A 26114-nucleotide genomic window follows, 5' to 3' on the forward strand; every position below is an offset into this window, starting at 1 on the left:
ATGACACAGCGGACGAGGTTAAGCCCCCGAGGGCCGAAGACGGCAGGCAGCGTCACCCCTAATGGGTTGATCACATCAGGCTAACGAGGGAGAGTCGGACACGTCGTGCGGGGAAGACTGCGCGTTCCCGAAGGCTACCAGGTTCTGGTGGCCGCCAAATGTATCCGGCCCGACCGCGTGACAGCGTCGGCTGTCCGCGACTTTCGCCGCGAGATGGACATCCTCGCCAGAATCCACGAGGACAAGGATGGACACCCGAACGTGGTCAAGTTTTACGGAGTTCTGACTAAATCGGAGCCACAGTACATTGTTGTAGAGTACGCGACTAATGAAGAACTGCGGCGGTACCTGTGGAGTTTGAGAGAGCAGTTTAAGATCACGGGCAATAGAAAACTGCTAGAACGACTCGGGTTTGCTTCTGGCGTGGCCAGTGGGTTATCGGAGCTGGCACGTCTGAAGATCGTGCACAGGGACATCGCAGCCCGTAACGTCGTCATCAGCGACAGGAAGGTGGCCAAGATCGCGGATTTCGGGCTGTCACGCGACGTTTACGTGTCGTCGGCGTACAAACGCACCAACCAGGGTGGGGAGGAGGAGCTGTTGCCGCTGAAGTGGATGGCACTGGAGTCGTTACGGGACGGGGTGTACACGTGCGAGAGTGACGTGTGGTCGTACGGCGTGCTGCTGTGGGAGATCGCCAGCTTCGGGGAGGAGCCGCGCTATGCTGGCGGTCCGATGCACCCGGACGTGTGCACGCTGTTGGAGCTGCTGAGGAAAGGAGTCCGCCTGCAGCAGCCGGAGAACTGTCCGCTGTTGGTGTACCGCATCATCAGGTCCTGCTGGATAGTCGACCCATCGAAGCGACCGACTCCAGAAGAGCTGCTGCAAAAGATAGACCAGCTGAGGCCACGGAGGGATGCTGCTCACCTCGTTGATCATGGCATTTCATGGCAATGACGTTTTTTTATGTAGGTAGTTATCCAAGTTGTTTAGATTTCTTCTACATGCAATTATCTTCTATAGGCTTACATATGCAGATTCTTCTATAGGTAATTACTAGTATCATGTTTTGTTTATAGATAACCATTAAACAGACCGTTATGTATTTTTACTGTGGGATATCAAGACAATGTTCCATTGTGTGGGATTGCTATAGAAAAGATTATGATGCTTGAAAATGTGATGTCCATTAAGCAAATTATTCATCATCATCACTGTCCTGCAGAATTTCACGCCACCTATTTTAAACATGCCTTATTACTGATGTGCAGAATAGGAGGCAGAGATGTGAGCTAGGCTAAGTGGAACGTTAGTTCCTCATTCAATCAGACGTATATGCTTGTGTATATAGGGTTGAACCACTTTTGATGATGAATTGTTTATGCTGTTTTATAGTAGATACGAAAAGTGAATACTCTACATTTGCCTTGAAAAGTTGTGTCTGGTTGTTTGCAATGTCAGACGGGTTACTGTTGTGTATTAAGAAATCGTTCTACTTTGGTCACTATTGTTGAATGGATTGAATTGGATTGTGCTGGGGTGGGGGGGGGGGAAGGAAACCAATACTGTGTCACTGTGTCTCCTTCCTTATGGTTTTTAGCACTGTAAAAGATTAACGATAGTAACTAAACAGATAACGTAAGAGTGTAATAGCTGAATAACGTCAAATAGCACAGTTTTTAGACGATCTAGGGACACACAAGTGAGTAAATTACAACAAAGTAGTTTACAGGATCGAATTTGATAGCTTTTAGCCTCATATCTCGTATGTACTTATATGTAAGGCTTTGCGACTTTGTTGTCGGAGGGAAAGTTTGACTTTCGAAATTTTTCGACCCTGATTCAACCTCGATACATCTTAGGCCTAAGCCTTTTTCAAGATTTCAAGGTGGAGGAGGTCAGAGGTCTTACCTTCTTACTAGTTGTTATTACAATTCAAATTAGAATCCAATTGGCGTCAAAATCAAATAATCCATAAGTCTCAAAGTTGTCAAAATTCTCAGGTAGAATCAACCAACTGTTGTCATTGACACTGAGGGAATCTTGTTGTGTGTTTCCTCAGTGACACTGAGGGAATGTTTTGTGTTTTCTTGCAATTTTTACCTTTGAAGTTTCTTCCTGTTTTCGGCTGACTTCCTGTCACGTTGCAAGCATTAGGGGCGCCATGGCGGAAGGTGGTAGCCATGTGACTCTGCGTCAAGATATCTTCAATCATTTTGAGGATTTGTTTAACCATTCAAGGATAAATATGTACTCACCTGTGTTGGTTATGTGTTTAGCGTGACATATTTTCTGTGAGTGTGATATGGGTCTCCGTTGACGTACTTCCCCATGACTCCAGTTTCAGGAACCTTAGTTCAATCGGAAATCAGTCACACATAGAAGAGCCAGCTAGTCGGAAGGTGGTTGCCAAGTGACTCTTCGTGCAAATCTCTTCAATCATTTTGACGATTTGTGTAACCAATCAATGACGAATGCGCACTCATCAATCACCGATGTAGTCGTGTTTTTAGTAACGCGATATGGTTCTCCATTTATGGACTTCCGCTTGACTTAAGTGTTCTGAAGTTTCAGGAACTAAGTTTATTTGAAAGTCAGTCCCAGAGGAGCCACCTTGCTAGCTAGTCAGACTTTGGTGAGTTTTGTCCTTTTCCTTTGATTTTGTCTAGAAGACACGTACAGCCATGTTCAGTTGTGGTCCGTGCAATCGAAAACTATAATAAGAGCAGTGCTGGTATGTTATGTTCGTTAAAATGTCGGACAATATTCTGCCGCCTTCTTAAGGTGAAGGCGCTGTGCTAGATCCTCGTCAATGGTGCTAATTTCCGTCTTGTTAAGTGTGGTGGCCTTTAATACAAAACGTGTGCATTTTTCATTAGCACGCTCCGGATTCGTTACTCTAAGTGTAGCAGCAAGTAGCGTCCACATCGTGATGTTTTTTGGAGTAGTTGATTAGTTTAGACATTTTCTTTTTTCGATAATTTTTACCATTTATTACGATAATGTTTAACATTTGTAATTGGAATGTTGGGCGACGACCGTTGTAGACGTAAATTTAAAATTGCGTCGGCGCGGTGGGTTCTGATTGACCTCCATGGTTCTGTCACAGATGTCTCAGTGTTGTCTGTTCATCTCAGTGCTTTTTGACCCTTCAGTAGTTTCAACTGTTCTCTTAGATCTGATTAACTAAGTGTTTAATATGCTAAGTACTAAGTACTTTTCTGTCTTTTAATCTGTACCTCATTTAGCGAAGCCAAGCACCTCTAATAAGTTACATATAACCAGTAGGGGTTTTAGAGGGAAACATAAAGAAGAAAAAGAATAACAAGTTATCGCTAATGCAAATACCGCAAAGTCGTAGGGTGCTGGCCGCCATGAGTCATGACGATCGTGACGGGCGAAAGATTTAGAAAGGAAACAGGTCTGCGTGCGTTTGTCACTACCGCGTTGCGGCAATATTGACAAAGTGTCTGTCAACCACGAACTGCGGTCGAGCCCTGTACCATACACAAACAACAGTTCTGACCTCACTTTGTTGTCTTATAAAGTTACTTGCCCTGTGACGTATATAGCCGGGTCCTAACTACTGATCAGTGCCCTATCCCGATTGTACATTGAGCGTTCCGAATGAGCACAAAAGAGAAAGTAGCAGCGATACAGTTTTCTTTGGCTCTAAGGTGAATGAACGAACGAACGAATGAATGAATGAATGAATGAACAGTTCATTACTATTTTTAAACGACTATTTCTGCATCCTTGCATATCCAGGTAGAGCCCTGTCCCATCAACACACCTGCAGCTACAAAACGTGGCGAAACCTCATAAAAAGTGGTGTATTTGTGCACAGAAGATGCCGTGTGCGACGTCCTGTGCCGTATTCCTGCTGGCCGCCCTGATCTCATCCTCCCAGGCCCGCCGAGACGCCCCGGTGTGGTATGAAGACGTCGCGATACGCGAGGACGCGTCCGTCGGCAGCACAGTCAAGCACCTGCGGGACGTCGTTAATGCCAGCGTTGTAGAAAGGAATGGACCATCCTGGTCAGTGAACATCACCAGGGGCAACGATTTGGGACGGTTTGAGGTCGTTCCTGAGAACATGACGCTAACCGTGGTCGCGCAGTTGGACTATGAGTTCCACCCGCGGCACAACCTGTCCCTGGAGCTGACAGATACTGCAGACAACAGCGTCTGGCTCGTGAACCTCGTCATCGTGGTCACGGACGTGCCGGGATACCCGTCGCACTACAACAGGCGGTGCGAAACACCAGTTATTCCTGATGATGGGACGGATGAGATCTATGTACTGACAAGCACTGAAAGAAATTACAATGTTGTACTCGATGGGACCACCACACGACAGTATCCGGCCGACTTTTTCCTTTATTGGCGTGACGAGGCCATTGATGTTACGATGGAAGACTGCTCCCTTCGATTGTGTGTTGCTTTGAGCCAACCCTTGAATGATGGGGAAGTTTTCAGCCCGGCGTTTAAGGCGCATCAAGGTAGAATCGAGTTTCAATGTAGCGACAGACAGTTGATGAGAAGTAAGGGTAAGGTTGTAATTTTAGACACCTTTGAATACAACTATCCGCTGCCCGGGTGGGCACAGGGCGGCCAGTGCGACATGGGCATGGCGGAAGGGCTCCAGTATGTGGTGCTTGTACAGGTTAATGAGATATGGTCAACATCGTCCTATCGGATACAATGTAGCGCTGACGTAGAATATTACGAACCTCTGCATGTGGAGTTCATGTTCCAGTACGATGTTACAGGGTGTCCCGAGGGCAGGTACGGTCTGTACTGTGACAAAGACTGTATCTGTAAGAACGGTGCCCGTTGCCATGGCTTTAACGGTGCCTGTGAGTGCCGCCCGGGATGGAGAGGGAGGGTCTGTGATATTCCCTGGCCCGAGGTCGTCATCGTAGAGACACCTGGCGATTCAGTCGTGAAGTACATCGGTACCAACCTGACACTGACCTGCCTGGCTCCACACATCCACGTAGCAAATATGACGTGGGTTTATCCAGCAGAAAACGCTCATAAGGACACAAGAATCATTGAACAACGGACGGTACAAAACAGTTCCATCAACTTTCAGACGATCCTGGAAACAGCCAATGGTGAATATACTTGTGTGGTAAGATCTATAGATGGTGAAGTGGTCAATGCAACTTTTATCCTCAACGCTACCAGATGCCCGCCTGGCCATTGGGGTGAAGTTTGTCAGCAGGTGTGCGATTGTCAGCACGGAGGGACGTGTGACAGGTGGGAGGGTTGTCTGTGTCCTCCGGGTCGTCGTGGAGACAGGTGTGAGCAAACCTGCGCACCTGGCAGTTTCGGTTTGAACTGCAGCATGAACTGTCACTGTCAAAACAACGCCTCGTGCGATTCAGTCAATGGCACCTGCATTTGTGCTGAGGGACAATCGGGTGAATTTTGTGAGAATGCCCCAAAACCTGAAAGTGACCAAGTCGTCGTTAAAGTGTTGGCTTCCGTTATCCCTGCCATGTCCATAGTCGGTTGTATCGTTATTGTGACCCTGGCAAGACGGCGTCGGCTGCATGCAAATGACACAGCGGACGTAAAAATGGAGACCCTGTTGTCACCATGGGAACTGGACAAACAGGACATTCATTTCGAGCACATGATCGGCGAGGGAGAGTTCGGACACGTCGTGCGGGGAAGACTGCGCGTTCCCCAAGGCTACCAGGTTTTGGTGGCCGCCAAGAGTATCCGGCCCGACCGCGTGACAGCGTCGGCTGTCCGCGACTTTCGCCGCGAGATGGACATCCTCGCCAGAATCCACGAGGACAAGGATGGACACCCGAACGTGGTCAAGTTTTACGGAGTTCTGACTAAATCGGAGCCACAGTACATTGTTGTAGAGTACGCGACTAATGAAGAACTGCGGCGGTACCTGTGGAGTCTGAGAGAGCAGTTTAAGGTGACAGGACATAGGAAACTGTTAGAACGACTCGGGTTTGCTTCTGGCGTGGCCAGTGGGTTATCGGAGCTGGCACGTCTGAAGATCGTGCACAGGGACATCGCAGCTCGTAACGTCGTCATCAGCGACAGGAAGGTGGCCAAGATCGCGGATTTCGGGCTGTCTCGCGACGTTTACGTGTCGTCGGCGTACAAACGCACCAACCAGGGCGGGGAGGAGGAGCTGTTGCCGCTGAAGTGGATGGCACTGGAGTCGTTACGGGACGGGGTGTACACGTGCGAGAGTGACGTGTGGTCGTACGGCGTGCTGCTGTGGGAGATTGCTAGTTTCGGGGAGGAGCCGCGCTATGCTGGCGGCCCGATGCACCCGGACGTGTGCACGCTGTTGGAGCTGTTGAGGAAAGGAGTCCGCCTGCAGCAGCCGGAGAACTGTCCGCTGTCGGTGTACCGCATCATCAGGTCCTGCTGGATAGTCGACCCATCAAAGCGACCGACTCCTGAAGAGCTGCTGCAAAAGATAGACCAGCTGAGGCCACGGAGGGATGCTGCTCACCTCGTTGATCATGGCATTTCATGGCAATGAAGCTTCTTCTCTTTTACAGGCTTCTAAATTTAGATGGAGATTCTTCTATAGTCAGTTACTAGTATCAGGTCTTGTCAAATTACCATTAAACAAGCTATTCAGTACAAAAACAATCCAGGCTGACGGTACCAGCAGAATACATCATGTATTTACCTTTTGTCGTGAACTATTGTAGATCAAATCATTAGTCTGTTTAAACAAGGAGCGAACTTCCATGTCTGAACAGAGAATTTGCAAAAGTTGCTTTTGTTTCTTGTGCCACCATACATTCGAGCTTACAGTACAGACTTTTGATTCAGTTACCTTAGTTAGTTAGATCCATACAACTGTGTACATAGAGGTGTGGAACCTTTCATGAAAAGTATGTTTTGATAATTTTGTTTTGCTTTAGTGTAGATTGGAATGGGGATATTGCGACCGTGCCTGCAAAATCTGTGTATTTTTACTGTTGAATAGTAAGGCAATGTTCCATTATGTGTGATTTCTATAGAATAGATCATAATGTACGAAGATGTTCTTACAGCAAATAATTCATTATCGATCATCACTGTCTGAAGCTTATTCCTGATGTGCAGGATAGACTATCCGATTGTACAGTTTTTAAACCATCCAGGCATACACCAAATTATGTCAATAAATTGCATCGAAATCAAAGCTGTTGACAGGATTGAATTTGTTTGATCTGCTTTAGTCTTATTATCCGTGTAAAGCTTTGTCGTGTGCACTGTATTCGTGGGGGAAACTTTAAATTTGGAAGATCCACTTGACGTCAAGGTGAAATAATTTTAAACTTAAAGAAAAGGAACTAGAAACAAAATCGATTACATATGCCCTTAACCGATATGTGAAACTATTGTTTACTCAGCAAAACTTTGAAATATCACAATTTTTTCCTCAGGCATTTCCGTGTATCCTACGAGAATAATTATTGCTATAAAGATTTATATGCAGACTTAAGCTGCGTATCAATATTGTATTAACGTTATCAACAAGCCTTCAAACAGTTCTCTGATCCTTCTCATGTTGAAATGACCCGAAACCTGAATCTTTATAATACCAATTACCACCATATATGAACTTTCATTCGATATTGAAAGTCATTGCGGTTTTCTCCAATAGCTGTTGCCGTGGCAACGGTTGTCATGGATACCGCTGTGTGTACCCGCCCTCCCCGGTGTATGACGTCATGTACATGGGCGTGACGAGGCTGGTGTCGTACTGCGGGGAGTACACGCTCTGCATCGTGTCGGTGGTGACGTAGAACGGCGTCACCAGCGTCATGTTCCGGAAACCCGCCAACAGGTACCGCCAGCTCAGGCGCGCCGCCTTGCGGATTCTCTGTGCAAGACACAAGAAAGAGCCGTTACGGGGACAGGGCGAGTAATCTCAAAGCAGATGTTGGGGGTGGAAGATCGTAACGTTTTTCGATTGCTGGAATTTTCTGATATAGGCTAATCTCCAAGCAGATTCCACGGTAGCATAGGATACTATCAAAAGCTGGCAGACGAGTCTAGCCGGCCTGGTTATGTGTAAGCTACCGGAGGTGCCCGCCTGACTCCCTTTGGCCGGCTATACTCCTTTGCCAGCTTTGATACTATCTAATGGCACCGTGCGATCTGCTTGGATATCAGATACAGGCACCCACACCAACAATGTTACCCTGTTTATAGTGGTTGTCAGAGACCGTAACGATCTCCCATCCAAACATCTGCTCGGAGATTAGGTTCTAGGGTGGTTGCAAAACACATGAAGAAGAAAAACAAGCAAACAGATGAAAAGAAAGGGAGGAAGATTTGCAGCAAAATCTTCTAAAACTAAACGTAGTCGTCGCATTGACTGAACAAATCTAGTGTAATAGCTTGAATAATCGATTCACTGAGTGACAGATCAGCATATCGCTACTGAAATACATACTTTTGAATTGAAATGAAATAACCATGTAACATAGACTATGAAAATTAATAGATGAAAATAGAGTTGTACAAAGGGCCTACCTTTTTGATTTTCTTCTTTCTGGATTTCTTCTTTTTGATCTTCTGTTCTTCCACCAAACAGACGTCTAAGGCTTCCTGGGAGGCGTCCAGCTGTATGTACTTGGTAGACGTGGGCGAGAAGGTCACTTTCTTCTTACGTTTCTTCTTCGACTTTTCTTCTCTTTTCTTGTCTTTCCCTGTACGTGTCAAGACTTCCGCATCGCTGTAGGCACAGTTCTTTAGGTTGTTGCCAGACTGAGTGTTTTCCCCTTCACCACTGTCTAGATGTAGTTGGGTAGAAACTGATACCTTCTCGTTAGTCTCATCGCTATTCCAAGGAGAGTCCTCACCGTCTTCCTTCGTGACAAGTCGCAGGTCCAAGTCTTGCTCCTCCCCGGGCCGTGCCCCCTCTCCCCTGCGGGAGTCGGTGCCCGTGTGGCCCGAGGGAGAAGGCTCCGTCTCCCGGTCGCCCTGCCCACCGTACAACATGTCCCCAACATCTAACTTCACACTGCGGCGTTTGGGCTTCTGACTTTTTGTCGTCTGTCTGGCTTTTACGTTTAAGGTCAAGTTCGGTTCTTCATTGTGTCCCTCGTCGTCGCCTATGATTGTTATCGGTTCCTCCGACTCTTTAAGAAGGCGTACCTGGTCCTTGTGCCGGGAAGACTTCTTCCGTCTTCTTGAGAAGAGATTCTTTACTCTGACTTTGACTTTCTTTCCTTGTCTGGTCGCCATGTTTCTATCTACCTGACCTTGGCGCTGATTCAACGGTGTCAGTAGCACCCGCCGCCTCTTACGATGTCAACGCCCGAACGGTCAAATCAGAGACCTGTGAAAGGAGGTAAACCGATATTTCATATACATACATTCCCACCAGTCTCCTCTTCGGCGTTGATAAGTACTCAACACAAACAGGGGACACTCAAAATGATACATATTGTCCCAACTGTTAACGTTTCTCAACATCGTAAGTCCACAAAGGAATAAAGTCAAAGAATGAAAAAAGCCAACATTGTTGAAACTTAAGCCTCCAGGCACTGTCCTTCCACTGACCCTGTGAACATAAGCGTAAACTCACCACAGAATCCTTTGAATACTCTGATCTCTGACTGTGACATCTTCAACACACACAGCTCGATAACAAACGTTTATCGTAACGGCAGCTGTGCCCCCCTGGTACCCACAATCTTCGGTAGTTTGCGCAAATGACAACACGTAAGTCTGAAAGAGAGCTTAAGTAAAGTCACACACGTAACGTACCTGTCGGACATGTTGAAAAGAAGAGTCAGGTGTTCCGCCAGGACAGGTAAGAAGACGGACAGGTGAGCCCCGCCTCCTCCTTAGCCTGTGGCCCGTAAGTCACGCACTATTAGGCTCTAGTCTCTACAACACATGTATATGTAGCCCACATTGAAAATCTTGTCTACCCTTATTCCCCCACAGCTCGCCCGGAGGAACGGCGTCCAGCGCGCATCTTGCAGATACCACAAATGTGTGATTTCAAGGGTTTAAGCGTGGATATCTAAACAGACATCCTGTTTGCTGTACTGTCCCACGCAACTCAAAACTACAAACAACAAGAATAAACTACAAAATATTTCTTTCTTTCTCAGCTACAAATGTGACAAGTTTGAAAGTCCTATAAAGGAATTTACAAACTTTCCTCATTAATTATGCAAATTAGCTGTCGATTTGCATAATAAGAATTCCATCATGCAAGTCTTCCCTTTGGCTATCTACATACCAAAAATCATGATGATCCGTCAACACGTTTATATTTTCTCATTCAAATTATGCAAATGAGGCCGTCATTTGCACAATTAATATGCATTGATATTTCTCTCTTTCTCATCTATATATGTGACAAGTTTGAAAGTCCTATCATGAAATGCAGTGGATTTATAAACTTTCCTCATTAATTCTGCAAATTAGTTGCTGATTTGCATAATAAGTATTCCATTATATACACTGTTACTTGGGCTATCTACATACGAAAAATCATGACGATCCATGAACACGTTCTCGAGTTATTCTTGTCCAAAGTTTGAAAGGAAATCGGCGAGTGCAGTTCCAAACAAGCCGCTAGGGGGTCCAAACTCACAGCACTCTCCGTCCCAAGGGCTAGAATCTACCACTGAAAAATCATAACCACAGTATGTCCAGAACATGAGATATCAAAAATTGAGCTTCTGCTGCAGTACCTTAGTGAGCCGCTAGGGGGCCCATTATCGAACTTGACCTTCGTTTTCCCGACCCCTACCCACCTACCAAATATCATCGGGACCCATCCAAGACTTCTCGAGTTATGCTGTTAACACACACACACACACACACACACAGACTCACAAGCCTAAAACATAACCTTAGCCAAAGGTAATGAAGTAGCTTCTGAGGCGCTAGTGTATGCAACGTTATGCTAGTCTCTAGCAAACTCCGGATCGGATCCGTGGATCGCCTGCTGTTCCCTGGCCGGCTATATTCCTCTGGCCGGCTTACTCCTCTATTTGTTCCATTTCTACGATTTTCCAGCGATCCGGAGTCTGGTAGAGACTAGCGTTATACATCGTATTTATCAATTTTGAACTTGTTTTGTGACCTTCGAAAATGTGCAGCAGAGGTCAATTCATGAAATAAAAACAAATCATCACTTGATCCACAGCATAAAAACATTTGCGTCGGTTGTGTTTAATTCCTTCTCTGTCTTGACCAGCTGCAGGACACATTGTTGCATTGTCAAGTTTGAGGTAATGACTGAGACTTTGCTATGGTTTGTATGCATCTATCCATACGTAGTCCAGCCGCTGCGCCTCCTCCATCCGCGTGATACTCCTATGGGAGGTTTGCGGATTACGAACTAGAACTAGAACTAGAGCAGTACATATCCTTATATCAACAGAATTTAAGATGTCCAGATATTTAAGACATCAGTAGAGAAAGTGTGCTGTCATCACAACATCTTCATGACTTGACTGTCATCACAACATCATTCTACCTTGACTGTTATACAATGCAATGTCCCACTTTCAATGTACCAAAAATACGACCTTTGTGCATTTTTTAATACATTGTGCTGTTCCTATGTTTCCAGTAAGTACTGTAATCATGTGGTAAAGAGTACGTTGACACCTTGTACAGCATTATGAGTAGGTTTCTACCTTGTAGTTTCTGAGGATTCTAGCACCAGTTATTAATGATCTCAGTGTATCTATCATTCTGAACAACATTTCTCACTTCCTATACTACTTTTAGAAATGACATTACACATAGTTTAACCAAGTTGTTCATCAGTCAAATATTCTGAGAAGGGCTATTTCTTTCAGGTCCATTTTTTCTGGACCAGTCCGACAAGAGAAACGGTTTTGTACATACAAGATGAGACATAAAGACTAGAGCACCTGACAGCACGGTACACACATACGTAACAAACACTGTTTCTTCTCTCCTTCATCGATCTATTGCTAAGCTATCCTCCGCTCAAGAGCCTCTCGAGATGTTAATTCCTGAAATCAAATACTGTCCTTGGAAACAAATGTCTTCAACTATTTCTTATAGCATTTAGACATCACTTGTACCATTTGGAAGCCCTAGTAACACACAACAATGAAAGACGACATGTCTTTGCAACAGCAAAGAAAATGAACTTACATGCAAGTGATAATAATTATATACTAGTATAGGTTATTACAAAAATAAAGCCTCTAAGATACAATCTATGAATGAAAAAATATAACATATCTGAATCATATCCTCCTATACCCTAACAACTGTATGTAAACATTGCACATAATGTTACAGGTGGTATTTCAAGCAGGGTTCTAGCTAGTGCATTTTTAGTATAATGGGCCACCATGCTATAATTTGCAGAAAAAAAGAGGACAACTACACTATTTTTCAACCATTGTATGGGAACTTTGTCAGTATTTTTGGTAGTGGAACAATGACCCTCTAAACTGACCAAAAATACAAGACTTACCCTCATTGGTACCCTTAAAAAGCCAGCATTTTACCCTACATTTTCAAAATCTCCTTGACATGGAAGGGAAAGACTCACATTGCACACCATCTCTGATTGGTCGCTTTGCTACCTCGTCATTGCCGTTACACTAAAATAAAATCCTGGCTAGAACCCTGCTGAAGAGTCTCCTGAGAATGCCCAACGAAGTACTACTCAGTTAATATGAATTTTCATCTAACAGTGACTTCTTTATAAAGATATACCGGTATACCCTCAAGTTTTCTATGGCTATCAGTCCATCTTGTTCACGACGAGAGAGTGTGATACTAGGTTTACACTTGTCGATGTATGTTAGACATCCAGGTAATAAGATAAGCAAAAATCAGTTATTCAAGCAGCTGAACATGATTTTGGAAATGGTCAGACGTTTCAGACAGCCATCCGGCATCTTTCATCAGTTACACTGAACTGAAGTGATCTGGGAGAAACTGGTCTTTTATACCTGAACTATGAATGCAGAAAAATCTGAAGACAATTTTGGAAACAAGGTAAGACAAAATCAAGCTGAAGACAGTTTTGAATTCCAATGGGAAACAAAGGTAAGGCAAAGCTAGCTAAGACAAGGTTGATGCAAATGCGTCAATTAGCTCCTGTTGTTTTTGTTACGGAGTAGGGGTGAGTCAATTAGCTCCTGTGGTTTTTGCAGAGCACGGGTAAGTAAAAAGAAGTCAATTGAAAATTCTGTTAGATGAAAATTCTACTAACTGTGATCACACACTGTAAATGACTAATGAATCTCTTCAACGAGGTGCTACTCCACTAATCTCCAAGCAGATCCTACAATGGTATAAGATAGCACCAAAGTGGCCAAGTAGTGTAGTCAGCCAAAAGGTGTCCATTTGCCCGGTAACGAAACACAGTCCTGAGCCGGCTTCACTCCTCTGCCAGCTTTTGATACTAGTATCTTATGCTACCGTAGGATCTACTTGGAGATTACTACTAATCCCCTGGGTGGGGGGCTCCTGGTAGTACGGCCCGGCCATGGCGCGCACTACTCCTCCCCCTGGGTGGGGGGCTCCTGGTAGTACGGCCCAGCCATGGCGCGCACTACCCCTCCCCTTGGGTGGGGGGCTCCTGGTAGTACGGCCTGGCCATGGCCCGCACTACTCCTCCCCCTTGGTGGGGGGCTCCTGGTAGTACGGCCTGGCCATGGCACGCACTACTCCTCCCCCTGGGTGGGGGGCTACTCCTCCCCCTGCGTGGGGGGCTCCTGGTAGTACGGCCCGGCCATGGCGCGCAGCAGCTCTGCCCCGAAGTCGCTGCGGCTGAGACGGGAGTGCGCGTGCGCCGGGGACAGCTTGTACATGATGTAGGCGTTGTTCATGGCCAGGCTGAGGACCGTCCAGAACAGCTGCTGCCACGTCTTGCTGGGCTTGTAGGAGATGATGTACCAAGAGTACTTCTCGTTGTACTTGTCGATGTACTTGATGTGGTTCTGAAACAGAGGAGAAGATTCTTAAGAAGTAGATGTACATTGTTGTATTGTCATCACTATTGTCAAGAATATACTGTAAATGCAGAAACGTTCGCGGTGGTTTAATGTTCGCGGTTTTTGCGGTGGTCCCTTCACCGCAACCTTAAAACCACCGCGAACATTTTTCCATGGCAGTAACAGTAAGAGAGTACAGTGCCTCAGGTGCTACTGCGAACTTAATACCACCGCAAAAAGTCCTTTTTCCCGCTACCACGAAATTAAATCCCTGCGAATCTACATGCATTTTACAGTATCATAATAATCACATGCCTATATTCATTTGGGACCACATTGTGTTACACCATGAGGGAATTTTACTGTGTATGCAATAAAAACAAACAAGCAAACAAACAAACAAACAAAGTGAAGCAGCCCACCTGGAAGGCCTGCACAGCCTCGAGACACGGCCGTTCCTCGTCAGGCCTCCGGTTCTTCTTCACGACCAGCTTCCCCTGCGCCGCGGGCGAGAACGCGTTCGTCAGCAACCTGGGGGGAGGGGGGCAAAGTGGTCTTGTTGTGAGAGTTGTTGACAATTGTTAGCCTGTATTCACACAGTCTCTTGCTGGCTGGGGTTAATGACCTGCTCCTAGGTGGTGGCAACTAGGAGTGTGATTTTAGTCAGGCTACTGACTTGATGACTTGAACTATGATGCCCGCGAATGTTTGATATTGACTTGGAATCTACTGGTTCTGGGTTTAAACTCCACCAGACCCCAAAGTCGTGCCTTTCTAAATAGAACTTTACACCTACTTCATCACTTGGGTCAGGTAAAATCGAGTGCCTAGCTTTGATAGGACATAAATCTGGAGGCCCCATGTTTAAAGAGAGCCACACCTAGAGCATGTTAAAGAATCCACCATACTTTATCGAAAATGGTCCATTTCTGTGTGAGAAGATGAAATAATCCTGACTGGATATGCAGCTTGTACTTTATTTACAGTTGTTTACAGGGGGTTTAACCTTAGTAACTTGTTGTTTGAAACAAATGAACAGACAAACCTGAAGGGGTTGCGTGGCGAGTTCCACAACACAGCGGAATATCTGCATTGGAACAAAGTATCAAGAAATGGACAAAAGTAGACACTATGTACATGGTACGCAAAAACTACCAGGTGTCACATCAACTAACAATTCAGACCTCTGCTCTCTCTGTGACATTTCTATCTCAGTTGTTATTGCTAGGTTTGCATATAATAGTGAAGCTTCAGTAAGCTGTAGAGTCATGTGTTAAATTGTCTCAAGCAAGACTACTAAGAGCATGATGTATTTTTATGAGTACTTTACTGGAGATTCTAAGCAAGTAAACAAACAAACAAACAAACAAACCTGCCCTTGGTGCGGACGATGCTGTCATACTTCCGCAGGGATGCCGGAGGCTTGGCGAGAACGCTGGTGGGGATACCATCTAGTAAACAAACAAACAAACAAACAAACCTGCCCTTGGTGCGGACGACGCTGTCATACTTGCGCAGGGATGCCGGAGGCTTGGCGACAACGCTGGCGGGGATACCATCTAGTAAACAAACAAACAAACAAACAAACAAACCTGCCCTTGGTGCGGACGATGCTGTCATACTTGCGCAGGGATGTCGGAGGCTTGGCGAGAACGCTGGCAGGGAGTCCCTCGCAGTCGGTGTGCCTGGCGTCCGTGACGACCCCGCAGCCGTACACGCCGTGGGACTCGAGCTCGCGGAACAGACGCAGGCTGGTGTTGGCCGGGATGCAGAACACAATGTGGTTCCGTCCCGAGCCAATCAGGTCGGAGCAGAGGTCGCGGGCGACGGAGTAACCTTTCTCGTGGTGGCTCAGGCTGTCGCTCTTCTCCTTCACATGGATGTGGATCTAGGAAAGCAGATACATGTTTATTTTTTTTTTATTTACTAGGGGGGATTCACTTCAAAACAAGGCTCGTGGAGCCACTCCAGCATTTTGGATTGCGCTGGATTTAGGTGGCAATTTTTTTATTTCCTACATGTAACATTAACGGCTGTGCTTGCGATAGAAAGCAAAACATCTCCAGATATACTGTCTTAATGGAATTTTTTGGCATAGAAAGTGTATATTCCAATGGGACGGCCAAATACAGGAATGAGACCATTTTACCTTGTACTTAGGTACCCACCCCTAGATAGGGTTATGGACATCAAACATGGAGGAACACACAGACAGCTCACCTGGGAGATGAACCCTGTAGCTGTGCACTGTAAACATGGAGGAACACACAGACAGCTCACCTGGGAGATGAACCCTGTAGCTGTGCACTGTCGCACCCAGAGGTTGAACCGTTTCTTCTTGCGCCGTTTCCTGTCCAGGTGGCGCGACCACATCAGCGGCTCCTCCTCCAGCGGAGGCTCGTGGATCACGTGGGTCTAAAGCGAAGATGTCAAAATACCTTTGTTATTCGTCAATGAAGATTAGACATCCAGGTAATAAGATATGCTAAAAAAGAAAATTTAACTTTTTGGAACTAAATGTTCATGGGAACGAATCATTTCTTACTGTCACCAAGACAAATTATTTGTTATCAGTAATGATAAGTTCTCGTTACAGTCGTCACCATGAAAACCGAAAACCATTCAACATAAAAGTACATTGGAAAAATCAGGAATTGCAGTATCAGGTACCTGGGCAGTCTTGAACTCATTCCGGAAGGAGTTCTGCACGGTCTCGAGGAAGGGGCGGATCTTGCGCAGACTGTCGCCCTGCTGCTGGCCGCTGGAGGACACCACGTGGAAGTAGCGCATGATGCGCTGGAAGCGGCGCTGCGTCAGGATGCTCGCCATGACCGGGTTGTACGTTATCTCGTCAGCCTCCCACAGGGCGGAGATGTCCTCGGAGAAGACGCCGTGCACCAGGCTGGTGTACATGAAGATGGCCATGAACGCCTGCGAAATGGACAAGATTTCACCCATAAATAATTTGTGGTATTTTGTGACTTTGGGGCTATATCTGAGCATAATGTACTACTGTATGTGTAGTGGGCTTTTCATTTTCAGTTCAGCCCCCCTTAAATATGCTGCTGCACAGGACCATCTCCAGGACCTGTCACTCCGTCCTGGGACAGAAATTTGCCTGTTGGGACGGAATATAAATTCCACCCCATCTGTCCAAAATATCTTCACTTCCTGACATGTAACTACGGTACATGTGCTTTCCTAAGTTTAAAATGGAATTGGGAAAGATTAACATGGAAAATTAACAACATGCATGATGGTCCCAAACAATGAGTGGGACGGACAAAAGTAATTAAAAGACACAGCCTCACAAATAAGCATCAGGACACAACCTGGAGCATAATTTGTTTGAACCATTGTTTTTTCATGAAAGCTCAAATCGGCCCGTAGGCTACTTTTCATTGAGGTCATGAGGGAAGAGGCAAGGGTCAGACAACGCATTAATGTAGAGATACAGTTTAAAGTCCTAATGAGTCTTTTCAATCAATACCTTCATCTCCGCGAGGTCCACATTCCGCCACTCCTCGTCCCGGCCGTTCTTCAGCTGGTACTTGTGTGCATAGCGATTGGTCTGCTGCACGATGGCGCTCAGGACGGGCTCCGGGACCAGCAGGTGGAAGAAGTCGATCGGCCGCATGTCCGGCGTGACGTCTCGGACCGGCCCGACCGTTTCGCCGTCGCTGAAGCACGGGGGGTCGAAGTGAGTGATGTCGGCCGTCCACCCTCCATCATCGGCACTGCCGCCTCCATCCTCATCTGCATCACCCATCTCCTCAGAATCCTCATCATCATCATCCGATTGGCTCATCTCGGAGCCGGTGCTGGCGTCGTCCGAGCTTGCCGACCCGCCGAACATGTCGTCGGAAATCTGGAGCCCCTCGTGATCCGCCGGGTTGGACGGAGGTCTCAGGAGATGTTGGAGGCCGGCCGGCCGTCTCTGCTCCTCCTCATCATCCATGGTGCTGATGCTGCAGGGGGATTGAGGGCGGGGCACTTCCTGAGATGCTGACTATGCTAAGGTCAGCTACAGGATATTCTGCAGATTTAAGTCAATGTGAGGCTCTATATACCTTCAGAAACACTGTAAAATTTATTACAGCAAACAATTTCTTCTTGCCTCTCACTTGCCACACAGTTTAGAACTACATGTCAAAGGTCATCGGTGTATCGAGTTCACGCATGCGTGATTTCATGTTATGTAAGAAAACCTGTGATTGGCCAATTTTTGCCCAGTTCGTCTTAAGAATTGTTCACTTTTGTCAGATACGTCCCCAATGTTCCACAGTGAAGCTGTCATTCCTACAATATTTTCGCGGGAAATGATACTCCAAAAGGTCGCACGTTCCACCAGAGAGGTCACGCGCTGATCCGACCAATCAGAGACCGCCTTACAACCGGAAAAGCTGTCTGCAAAAAATACGTGGCGGACCTGTGTTGTTTATGATGTTTAGCTTGAGCTAGAGCTAACATGACGAAACGAAATGGATCAAAGAAGGGCTTGACGTACTCTTAAGACTATAAGCTTTCTGTTGTTGTCTCATATTCTGACAGGATCGTCGACAGCGGCCTAACAGGTTCGATTTTTACGTGAAAACGGTTCAACCAGGAAGTGAGCTGCCCCCCTCCCACCGGTCTCTGTGTCCACCCTTCAGGGAACCGCCGCTTGTGCGATCTTGCCACAGCTGCTAGCTGATAAAACTCCGGAGAACTTTTATAATGAAGCTTCTTAGACCGCACCAAGCGTGCCTGCTGGTCGCAGTGCTGTTTGTAAGCGGCACACAGACACAAGGTGAGTTACTAACTTATAATTACACCTGTTCGAACCGAGGTGCACGCTGTATGGTTATGTAACGTTTAATATTTGTAATCTGATGGCTCAAAAATCAGCTACACTATAGTCTTCCAGATGGCGCAAAATGTCGTCTAAATGCCATTAGATATATGCTACTCCCAACCCCAAAAAATAGTGGAATGTATGTGCACACACTTCTTGACACAAGTTACATGCATTAATAAGTTGAAAATTCCTCTCCAAAGTTTAGCTTGGTGCTCAAAACATTCCGTGTGCATATATCAAGGACGTTACATCAACGTCCTTGCATGTATAAAGGCTTTTCCAAGTAAAGCAAGTGAAAGCAAAGAAGTGTGGAAGAAACTGCAAGAAAAACTTTCTTTACTTACTTAATTATGGTATGCCATGTTTGCAAATACAGTAGAAGCCATCTAATTGCACACTTCTGTTAATTGCACGAAATCCCCAAATCCCATGGTGGTGCGGTCCAGCGTAATAACTTTGTTGCACCATTCAGATAATTGCATGGAATACACTGGCAAATATTGTGGGCAATTAAGCGGCTTCCACTGTACAACTTTTTGAAGATCCCCCTGGCTAAGTCGAGGTTGAGAGCCCAGGTTTTTAGCACAAGAGTGGCAAATAACTGGAACTCCCTGCCAGAGAAAGTAGTGAGCAGTAAGACAGTGAACGAATTCAAAAACCAGCTAGACAAACACTGGAGCCATCTGAAGTATGAGCATGCGTAGCCGATGACCTGAAGTGTCAAGATCAGTCCACTACAGGAGTCCACTCCTCCCTCGACTGAAGATGGTATGCAGGTATGTATGCAGGTATGCAGGTAAATACAATTTGTACAGTACATCATGCACACATATTCCGTTAAAAGAAATAGGAGCTTACCAAGCCTTATTTTACCACATTTTTGTCCCCCAGACATTATAGGAAGGGCCCAGGAGGCTGCAGGAGATGACATAAATGTGAGTATGAAATAGTCATGGTCATGAGCAAGGACGTTGGTATGAGATGTGGGGTTTTGTTGATGTAAAAATCTAGAGCATGTTAACTAAGTTTCAATGAATAAGTACATGTACCTTCCTTACTACTTGCCCTATTCCATTAGTGATGTAACTGTTATCTGTTAACTGTTATAAGTTTTCATTCTTTTGGACTTGCATATACATCAAAGATTCTAAAGGTGACTTTAGCATTGACTTTTTCATTGGTTTGCAGGGCTCGAAATAGTGTTTTCTATATACATGCATTGGTGCAGGTAACATTGAAAATAACCTGCACCAGACAAATTTAACCTGCACCACTCTGAACTTCCTAGGAAGTATAAATCATACTATAAAATTGTTCAGGAACGTTGCTTTTTTTTTCTTTTATACTTTATCAATGTAGACAATAACAATCCATATAGACCTACATTATAGGACATTTATGTATGAAAACCAGTACATGGACCAGTGCAGATTAGGTACAGGTAGACACCAGAAATACCTGCACAGCTCCAATTTTACCTGCACTAACCAGCATATGCAAGTGGTATTTTGAGCTCTGGTTTGTTTGTAGTTTCAAGTGCCCTTCATGTATGTTGTAACTTGCACACTAGTAGTGTACTACAATTTCCATCCATCTGCGATCTATCATTTACTGCCAACTCTTCTTTGTAGTCCTGTACCATACGCCTAAAAGCAGTTACTCATGGATATGATTTTCCAAAATCATATCCAGTTGCTTGAGTAATTGCTTCTTAAGTAATCTATTACCTGGATGTCTAACCTTCATTGACGTACCTACTTGTAGTTTCTTTATAAGAGTCGTTGTACAAACCTCATTTCAAGTAACTGGCTTCATAGCTAAATACTTATGTCCTTTAGTTATGCTTATTCTCTGAAAATACTGCCATAGACCAAAAGCCTCTTACCCTTAGATGACATATCTTTCATAACCTTAGATTCAAAATACATGTAACATATTTATACTAACATCCTCGAATTCTATTATAATTGATGGTATTCATGCACATTCTGTTTTCCTATTGAATAATTTCTTATTCAGTCCAAAGCTTAAAGTCATTCAAGCACTCTGTCTTTATACTCCCTTGATATATGTAGAACTACTGTATCCCTGTAGGTTTGTGTTAATGTGCTTTAGTCGCATTATAAGACTATTCAGTCAGTGTAGTCTACAGTAACAATTGTATTGGTGATCACGTAAGTGATATATTTGAGAGCACAATTGCTAGTGTGTATATATCACCAAATGTACGCTTTCTTGTGTACTGTAAAGTAAAAGTCTTAAATTTTTAACTCCTTCTCATCATCAGTTATGCATATAAGCTCGAAATTCTTTATACTCCAACATTAGCCTATTGTGTCAAACGTTAATGCCATTCCATTGTATACCTATAGCTACGTACTAGTACACAGTCCCTGGGATGTTCTTACCAATAACACTCCAATAACACTACATATTGTAGCTTCTTGTACATTATGTTGTCTAGGGAAAAAGTAAGAAAGTGAGTACGTCTGTAAGACATCCTTCTACATAAACAAAAAAAAACAACCTTACCTTAGACCATAGATCCTCCTGCAACTTTGTAGAGTAGGCCAGCCATTAACCTGTGGTTACAATCACGGTCACTAGGATAATCAACAACAACAACAACAACAGCAGGAGAACGCACACCAGGAGGAGCCGGCAGAGACGCGGCGACCCCGGCTGACCCCCGAGGAGGAACAGCGCTTTAGGGAGCTCCAGAGACAGCATTACGAGGATGAACAGGAGAGATACGTGACTGAACAGGGCCAACAGAGGCAACACTCCAAGGAGGGGCAGAATAGAGTCGTGGGGGATCAGGTCCAGATACAGCAGAAGATGCGTGACTCTGCCACACAGAGGCAGCTCCAGGCCATGCAGCGGCAGAGGGAAGCTGAGGAGAGAACTGGTCAGGGTAGCTCTGTAGATGGAGGGGAGGGGGGTGAGGAGGAGGATATCCCCGGCCCTGAGATAGGTAGATCGCAGGAGTACTATAGGCAGCCCGTAGAGGTGCCTGTGTATAACCCAGTCCCCTCCACCACACCTATGCCTCAACGTCAGGACGGTTTCTCTGGTTCTCACTCTGGACAGGAGGACGCAACACAGCCGCCCGATCCCCACCCCCTGGAGCAGCCCCCCACCCCCCTGGAGGAGCCCCCCACCGCTGGGGAGTCAGACATGCCACCCCTGGAGGAGGTGGAGGAAGAAATGACAGAAGAGAGGAGGGAACAGTTGGAGAAGGAGAAAGAGGGTTGGTTGTATTTTCATATATATCTAGTACTGTTAGTACAGTGTTACATTATTACATTATACACTGAATATTTCAAAACACCTTCCTTTACCACATGTCTCTACCCTGTTGTGCTGGCTATGTCAGGTGGGTACTTGGAACAAAAGTGGCACAGAACAAACAAGCCGGTCCTCTCCAAGCCTATATATATATATGCACCTGTTCAAAATGACCGCTTTTGGCCAGACCTACGGGTGGTTGTCTTAGCAGGGGGTTTTAGCAGTAGTGGTTAATGTAAACGCATTTAAGCTCGCGGGGTTTTACTTTCACGGTAGCGGGAAAATGGAGTGTTCACGGTGGTTTTAAGTTCACGGTAGCGCCATTGACTGTCTCATACATGTTTGTACTATAATGGAAAAATGTTTGCGGTGTGAAAACCGCGAACATAAAACCACCGCGAACATTTCTGCATTTACAGTATTGTGGGCTCACAATGAGGTTGTAACACTTAAATTCAGCTTTATGTCAGAAGAAAGATACACGTAGTAGACAAGTGTTAACATGCGTTCCTTCAGACATATTGTATGAATCTGTGGGTAAAGAGCTGTCTCATGGAGCCAAGACGGACCGCTGAATCTTTTTTTTTTGTACTTCCACTGTCAGCTCAAAGGATATATGACGAAGGGATGGTTCTCAAAAACAGCACGAAAAAGTCAGACCAAAAAAGGTGAGTGGGTAACTTTTCCTGCTGTTGAATGTGAACATTTCATGGGAGAAGTAAATGTAAAATTACTGAATGTTGTGTGTGATTCCTGAGTGCCTATGCACCTACAAATTCCTAGTGCTGTAGTCTACACAGAATAAGTCTACACAGTGTATGTTTGCTGTTCCATATGTAGATACCACACATTCTTCCTGTCCAGAGTGTATATCACAAGTCTATGTTATGTGTTATTCCCTGTTTAGTGGAATAACACATAAACGTATCTTTAAACGTATAAGTTATACAAATCTGTGTTGTGCTAAATACTGCTCAATACCTCAATGGTAGAGTGCTCACTTTGTACCAGGGAGGTCGCAGGTTCAATATTCACTGTAACAGGATCATGAACAAAGTGGTGCATACTGCTTTCTCAGCTTAGCACTCAGCATTATGAGAAAGTTTATGGGAGTTAAACGCACATAAATATAAGAGGACTTAGACTAGCCCCCTGCTGTAGTGTCTGTCTTGACAAATGTGTGGCCTAATTAGTAATAGAAATGGAGATGGGTACCACTCCTATGTATCTACGCTTAGGTAACTTTGACTTTAACTTTATGTTGTGTGCTGTTCTGTTTTTAGTGCCCAGCATTATGAGAAAGTATATCAGAGGACTAGCCCCCTACTGAAGTGTCTTGCACAAATGCGTGGCCTAAGGGCTATGGAAATGGAGATGGGTACCACTCCTATGCATCTACGCTTAGGTAACTTTGACTTTAACTTTATGTTGTGTGTTGTTCTGTTTTTAGTGCCTACGCATTCTTCCTGGAAGCTGCCGAGCTGAACCACACGGAGTCGCGGGAGCTGGTCGGTTTCGCTCACCTGTACGGAGACTACCTGCCGCAGAACGCCACGCGAGCACTCGAGATCCTACAGGACCTGGCCGACAAGGGTTCACCAAAGGCTCAGATGGTACACAACTGTCTCTCACTGTTTGTTTTCACTGTCAGGGTTGGACAAGTTTTCTGAAATACACTTGTCCTATAAGTACGAAAAAAATCTACTTGTCCGAACCATTTTTTGCTTGCCCGAAATTTAAAGCACATTTTTCCACGGATTTTCACTTCCAGCAATGGAATTCCTTAATTATTTATTGCCTCCAACTTTCTGTGTGACCAATGCTTGAATCCATGACTGTGAAAGGTAACAAGTATACCAAAATCTCACTGATGGAAAAATCTTTCCTGCCCGATCGGACAAGACTGATCATGATGAGGTAGGACATACACTTGCCTGATCGGCACTTTCACTTGCCTGATCGGCACTTTCACTTTCCCTGGACAATCGGCTAATGGACTTGTCCAACACTGACAGTAGATTCATGATGCTTGTGGGAACTTTTTGTCAGCTCATTTTCTCAGGCATATCTACTGTAAAAGCCTGAAGTTTGGATGATGAGCATTAACAATACTACAAATGTAGTTATTTGTGTTTTTGTCTTTGTTTGTGTGTGTGTGTGTGTTTGGGGGAATAGTGATACAGAAAAGAACATGCAACATCACTTAAAAGTTACCACAAATGTCATAGCATTTGCTCATCTTGTCCAAATTAATTTGAAAGTTGGAGTATCAACAAAGTACTTATATAAAACACTTTTGTTTGCCCATTTTAGGGTTTAGGCTTCATGTATGCAGCAGGCATTAGTACCAACTCAAGCCAAGCCAAGGTGAGTTCATCACTAGAAAACTATATCTCAGAGACATTGGGGATTCAGTACACAATTCAGTGTCAGGTTATTAAAAATCAACTTGTCTGTCATAGTGAAGTCACATGAAATACATATGTTGAGGTTTACAGAGGCGCTGCACTTATCAATAACAAAACATGTCAAAGCATCTAAATACAGTATTACAGAATGAAATTGACACAACATACGATACTACATTGTATTTCTAGAAAAGGGTACAGTCATACTCATGATGATGCAGTAATGAGTTCTTGATTGTCTTATTCATAGTACATGTATCCATGTTAACCAACTTATGAATTTTCAACACATATCCTGGAGTGGAATTTGTCATCACCAAGAACAGCAGGGGCATCTTTGCTGGATAGTTTTAAGGAATAATTGCAGATAGATTATGAAAAATTAGGTGTGACCTGTCGTGTAAACTGTAATATAATCAGCTGCTGCCGCATTGTGTACCTGTGAAGCCGGCGCGTTACAGGTGGTTATACCGGCTATATAGATACAGATACAGAAATCTGACTGAAATATTGTGTTCTGTCTCCAGGCGCTGGTTTACTACACCTTTGCTGCCCTTGGTGGGGATCCCCTCGCACAGATGACTCTAGTAAGTACATTTTGTACAACATTTGCCTTGATAATGATACCATTATTTGTTGCACTGGCCTGTTCAGTCTTGCAGATTTTCTACAAAGGATCTTGCACAAAAGTCAGTGTGAAAAGAAGTAACTTTCCGTAGAGTACTTTTGTCATTGTGCTTTTGTCAGTTTTGCTCATATCGTTTAACAGTGTTTTGTTTGAGGTGTTCTGCAGGGTTGCCATCCCTGTAAATGCAGAAACTTTCGCGGTGGTTTAATGTTCATGGTTTTCGCGGTGTCCGCTTCACCGCGAACTTAAAACCAACGCGAACATTTTTTCACGGCAGTAAGAGACTACTGTGCATGGTGCCACCGCGAAATTAAAACCACCGCGAAAAGTCCTTTTTCCCACTACCGCGAAATTAAATTCCTGCAAACTTAAATACATTTACTGTATTTCATGTATGAACAGCTCACAGACCAAACTGACGCTGTAGGGTAGATGTGAGTTACATGTAGGACTGACATGTAGCCATGGCCAGTACTGTAAATCTGTGATGTAGTGGACTAGTTTAGTTCAGTGCTGACTGCAGTTTGTGAAGTGTTTTTAACACCAGGTTTGTTGTGCAGGGTTACCATTATTTGTTGCACTGGTCTGTGTAATCAAACTGTTACAGATTATCTAGATTGTACATGCTGTCTGCAGTTGTTTTGTGAAGTGTTCTTAATGCCCCGTTTGTTGTGCAGGGTTACCGGTACTGGTCAGGGATAGGAGTGGCCCAGAGCTGTGAGTCGGCACTAACCTACTACAGAATGGTCTCCAACAAGGGTGAGTTTATTTGTACCTATAGGTGTATGTAGCTTCAATCCATTTGTTTCTGCTTGTCCAGAGCAAAGTTACATGTTTTTGCCAATACAAATTTTAAAGGCAACCGTAGTCTCTTTCTTTGATGTGCTGATGAAACCATATTGGCCATTAATAAAGGGTTAATGCCCCGGCCCGAGGTGTATATGGTGAGATAATCCCTGGTCAGGAGCTATAACCACCGAATAAACCACCGAGTGAGCGCAGCGAACGAG

At 44.9% G+C, this 26114-nt stretch overlaps 5 protein-coding genes across 8 annotated transcripts in view; 3 read left to right on the top strand and 2 right to left on the bottom strand.

Moving 5' to 3' along the window:
- Nucleotides 1-3773: 3773 nt before the first annotated feature.
- On the top strand, nucleotides 3774-5345 carry LOC118423775. The gene is made up of 2 exons (XM_035831997.1): nucleotides 3774-5120; nucleotides 5194-5345. Exons 1-2 carry the CDS (start codon nucleotides 3851-3853, stop codon nucleotides 5343-5345), a joined length of 1422 nt encoding a protein of 473 aa, XP_035687890.1. The 5' UTR covers nucleotides 3774-3850.
- Nucleotides 5346-5582: 237 nt separating this feature from the next.
- On the top strand, nucleotides 5583-6526 carry LOC118423820 (tyrosine-protein kinase receptor Tie-1-like). The gene has a single exon (XM_035832086.1). It carries the CDS (start codon nucleotides 5588-5590, stop codon nucleotides 6524-6526), a length of 939 nt encoding a protein of 312 aa, XP_035687979.1. The 5' UTR covers nucleotides 5583-5587.
- Nucleotides 6527-6614: 88 nt separating this feature from the next.
- On the bottom strand, nucleotides 6615-10032 carry LOC118409874. The gene is made up of 3 exons (XM_035811246.1): nucleotides 9760-10032; nucleotides 8521-9328; nucleotides 6615-7864 (listed from the first exon to the last, which is right to left on the bottom strand). Exons 2-3 carry the CDS (start codon nucleotides 9232-9234, stop codon nucleotides 7667-7669), a joined length of 912 nt encoding a protein of 303 aa, XP_035667139.1. The 5' UTR covers nucleotides 9235-9328; nucleotides 9760-10032; the 3' UTR covers nucleotides 6615-7666.
- Nucleotides 10033-11178: 1146 nt separating this feature from the next.
- On the bottom strand, nucleotides 11179-18052 carry LOC118409859 (piggyBac transposable element-derived protein 5-like). Of its 2 annotated transcripts, none has more exons than XM_035811235.1 (7): nucleotides 17434-18052; nucleotides 16614-16874; nucleotides 16224-16358; nucleotides 15536-15831; nucleotides 14989-15030; nucleotides 14366-14474; nucleotides 11179-13949 (listed from the first exon to the last, which is right to left on the bottom strand). In XM_035811235.1, the coding sequence occupies exons 1-7, from the start codon at nucleotides 17899-17901 to the stop codon at nucleotides 13698-13700; spliced, it is 1563 nt and encodes a 520-aa protein (XP_035667128.1). In that variant the 5' UTR covers nucleotides 17902-18052; the 3' UTR covers nucleotides 11179-13697. The 2 variants fall into 2 exon arrangements, with proteins under 2 accessions (XP_035667128.1, XP_035667119.1); XM_035811226.1 differs by having other exon boundaries at nucleotides 16164-16358.
- A 132-nt stretch (nucleotides 18053-18184) lies between these two features.
- LOC118409839 (protein sel-1 homolog 1-like) overlaps nucleotides 18185-26114 on the top strand; it is a 20859-nt gene continuing 12929 nt past the window's right edge. Inside the window, exons 1-8 of one of the 3 annotated variants that reach the window (XM_035811208.1) lie at nucleotides 18185-18732; nucleotides 19672-19715; nucleotides 21388-22030; nucleotides 22673-22736; nucleotides 23519-23681; nucleotides 24382-24435; nucleotides 25004-25063; nucleotides 25782-25863. In XM_035811208.1, coding sequence (XP_035667101.1) covers nucleotides 18660-18732; nucleotides 19672-19715; nucleotides 21388-22030; nucleotides 22673-22736; nucleotides 23519-23681; nucleotides 24382-24435; nucleotides 25004-25063; nucleotides 25782-25863 — 1183 coding nt within the window. In that variant the 5' untranslated portion in view covers nucleotides 18185-18659. The remainder of the gene's footprint in view (nucleotides 18733-19671; nucleotides 19716-21387; nucleotides 22031-22672; nucleotides 22737-23518; nucleotides 23682-24381; nucleotides 24436-25003; nucleotides 25064-25781; nucleotides 25864-26114) is intronic. The other 2 variants (XM_035811200.1, XM_035811216.1) reach the window with 2 other exon arrangements.

The sequence above is a fragment of the Branchiostoma floridae genome, chromosome 1 (assembly GCF_000003815.2).
Source record: "Branchiostoma floridae strain S238N-H82 chromosome 1, Bfl_VNyyK, whole genome shotgun sequence".
Classification (NCBI taxonomy): Eukaryota; Metazoa; Chordata; class Leptocardii; order Amphioxiformes; family Branchiostomatidae; genus Branchiostoma; species Branchiostoma floridae.

Coding starts and splice junctions, on each gene's coding strand:
- LOC118423775 (XM_035831997.1), top strand. CDS start 3,851: ATGCCGTGTGCGACGTCCTGTGCCGTATTCCTGCTGGCCGCCCTGATC. Junction 5,121..5,193: donor GATCCTGGAAACAGCCAATG/GTGAATATACTT, acceptor CAACGCTACCAG/ATGCCCGCCTGGCCATTGGG.
- LOC118423820 (XM_035832086.1), top strand. CDS start 5,588: ATGGAGACCCTGTTGTCACCATGGGAACTGGACAAACAGGACATTCAT.
- LOC118409874 (XM_035811246.1), bottom strand. CDS start 9,234: ATGGCGACCAGACAAGGAAAGAAAGTCAAAGTCAGAGTAAAGAATCTC. Junction 7,865..8,520: donor GAAAGAAGAAAATCAAAAAG/GTAGGCCCTTTG, acceptor TGTCTTGCACAG/AGAATCCGCAAGGCGGCGCG.
- LOC118409859 (XM_035811226.1), bottom strand. CDS start 17,901: ATGGATGATGAGGAGGAGCAGAGACGGCCGGCCGGCCTCCAACATCTC. Junction 16,359..16,613: donor ATGAGTTCAAGACTGCCCAG/GTACCTGATACT, acceptor TCTTCGCTTTAG/ACCCACGTGATCCACGAGCC. Junction 15,031..15,535: donor ATCGTCCGCACCAAGGGCAG/GTTTGTTTGTTT, acceptor GTTCCAATGCAG/ATATTCCGCTGTGTTGTGGA.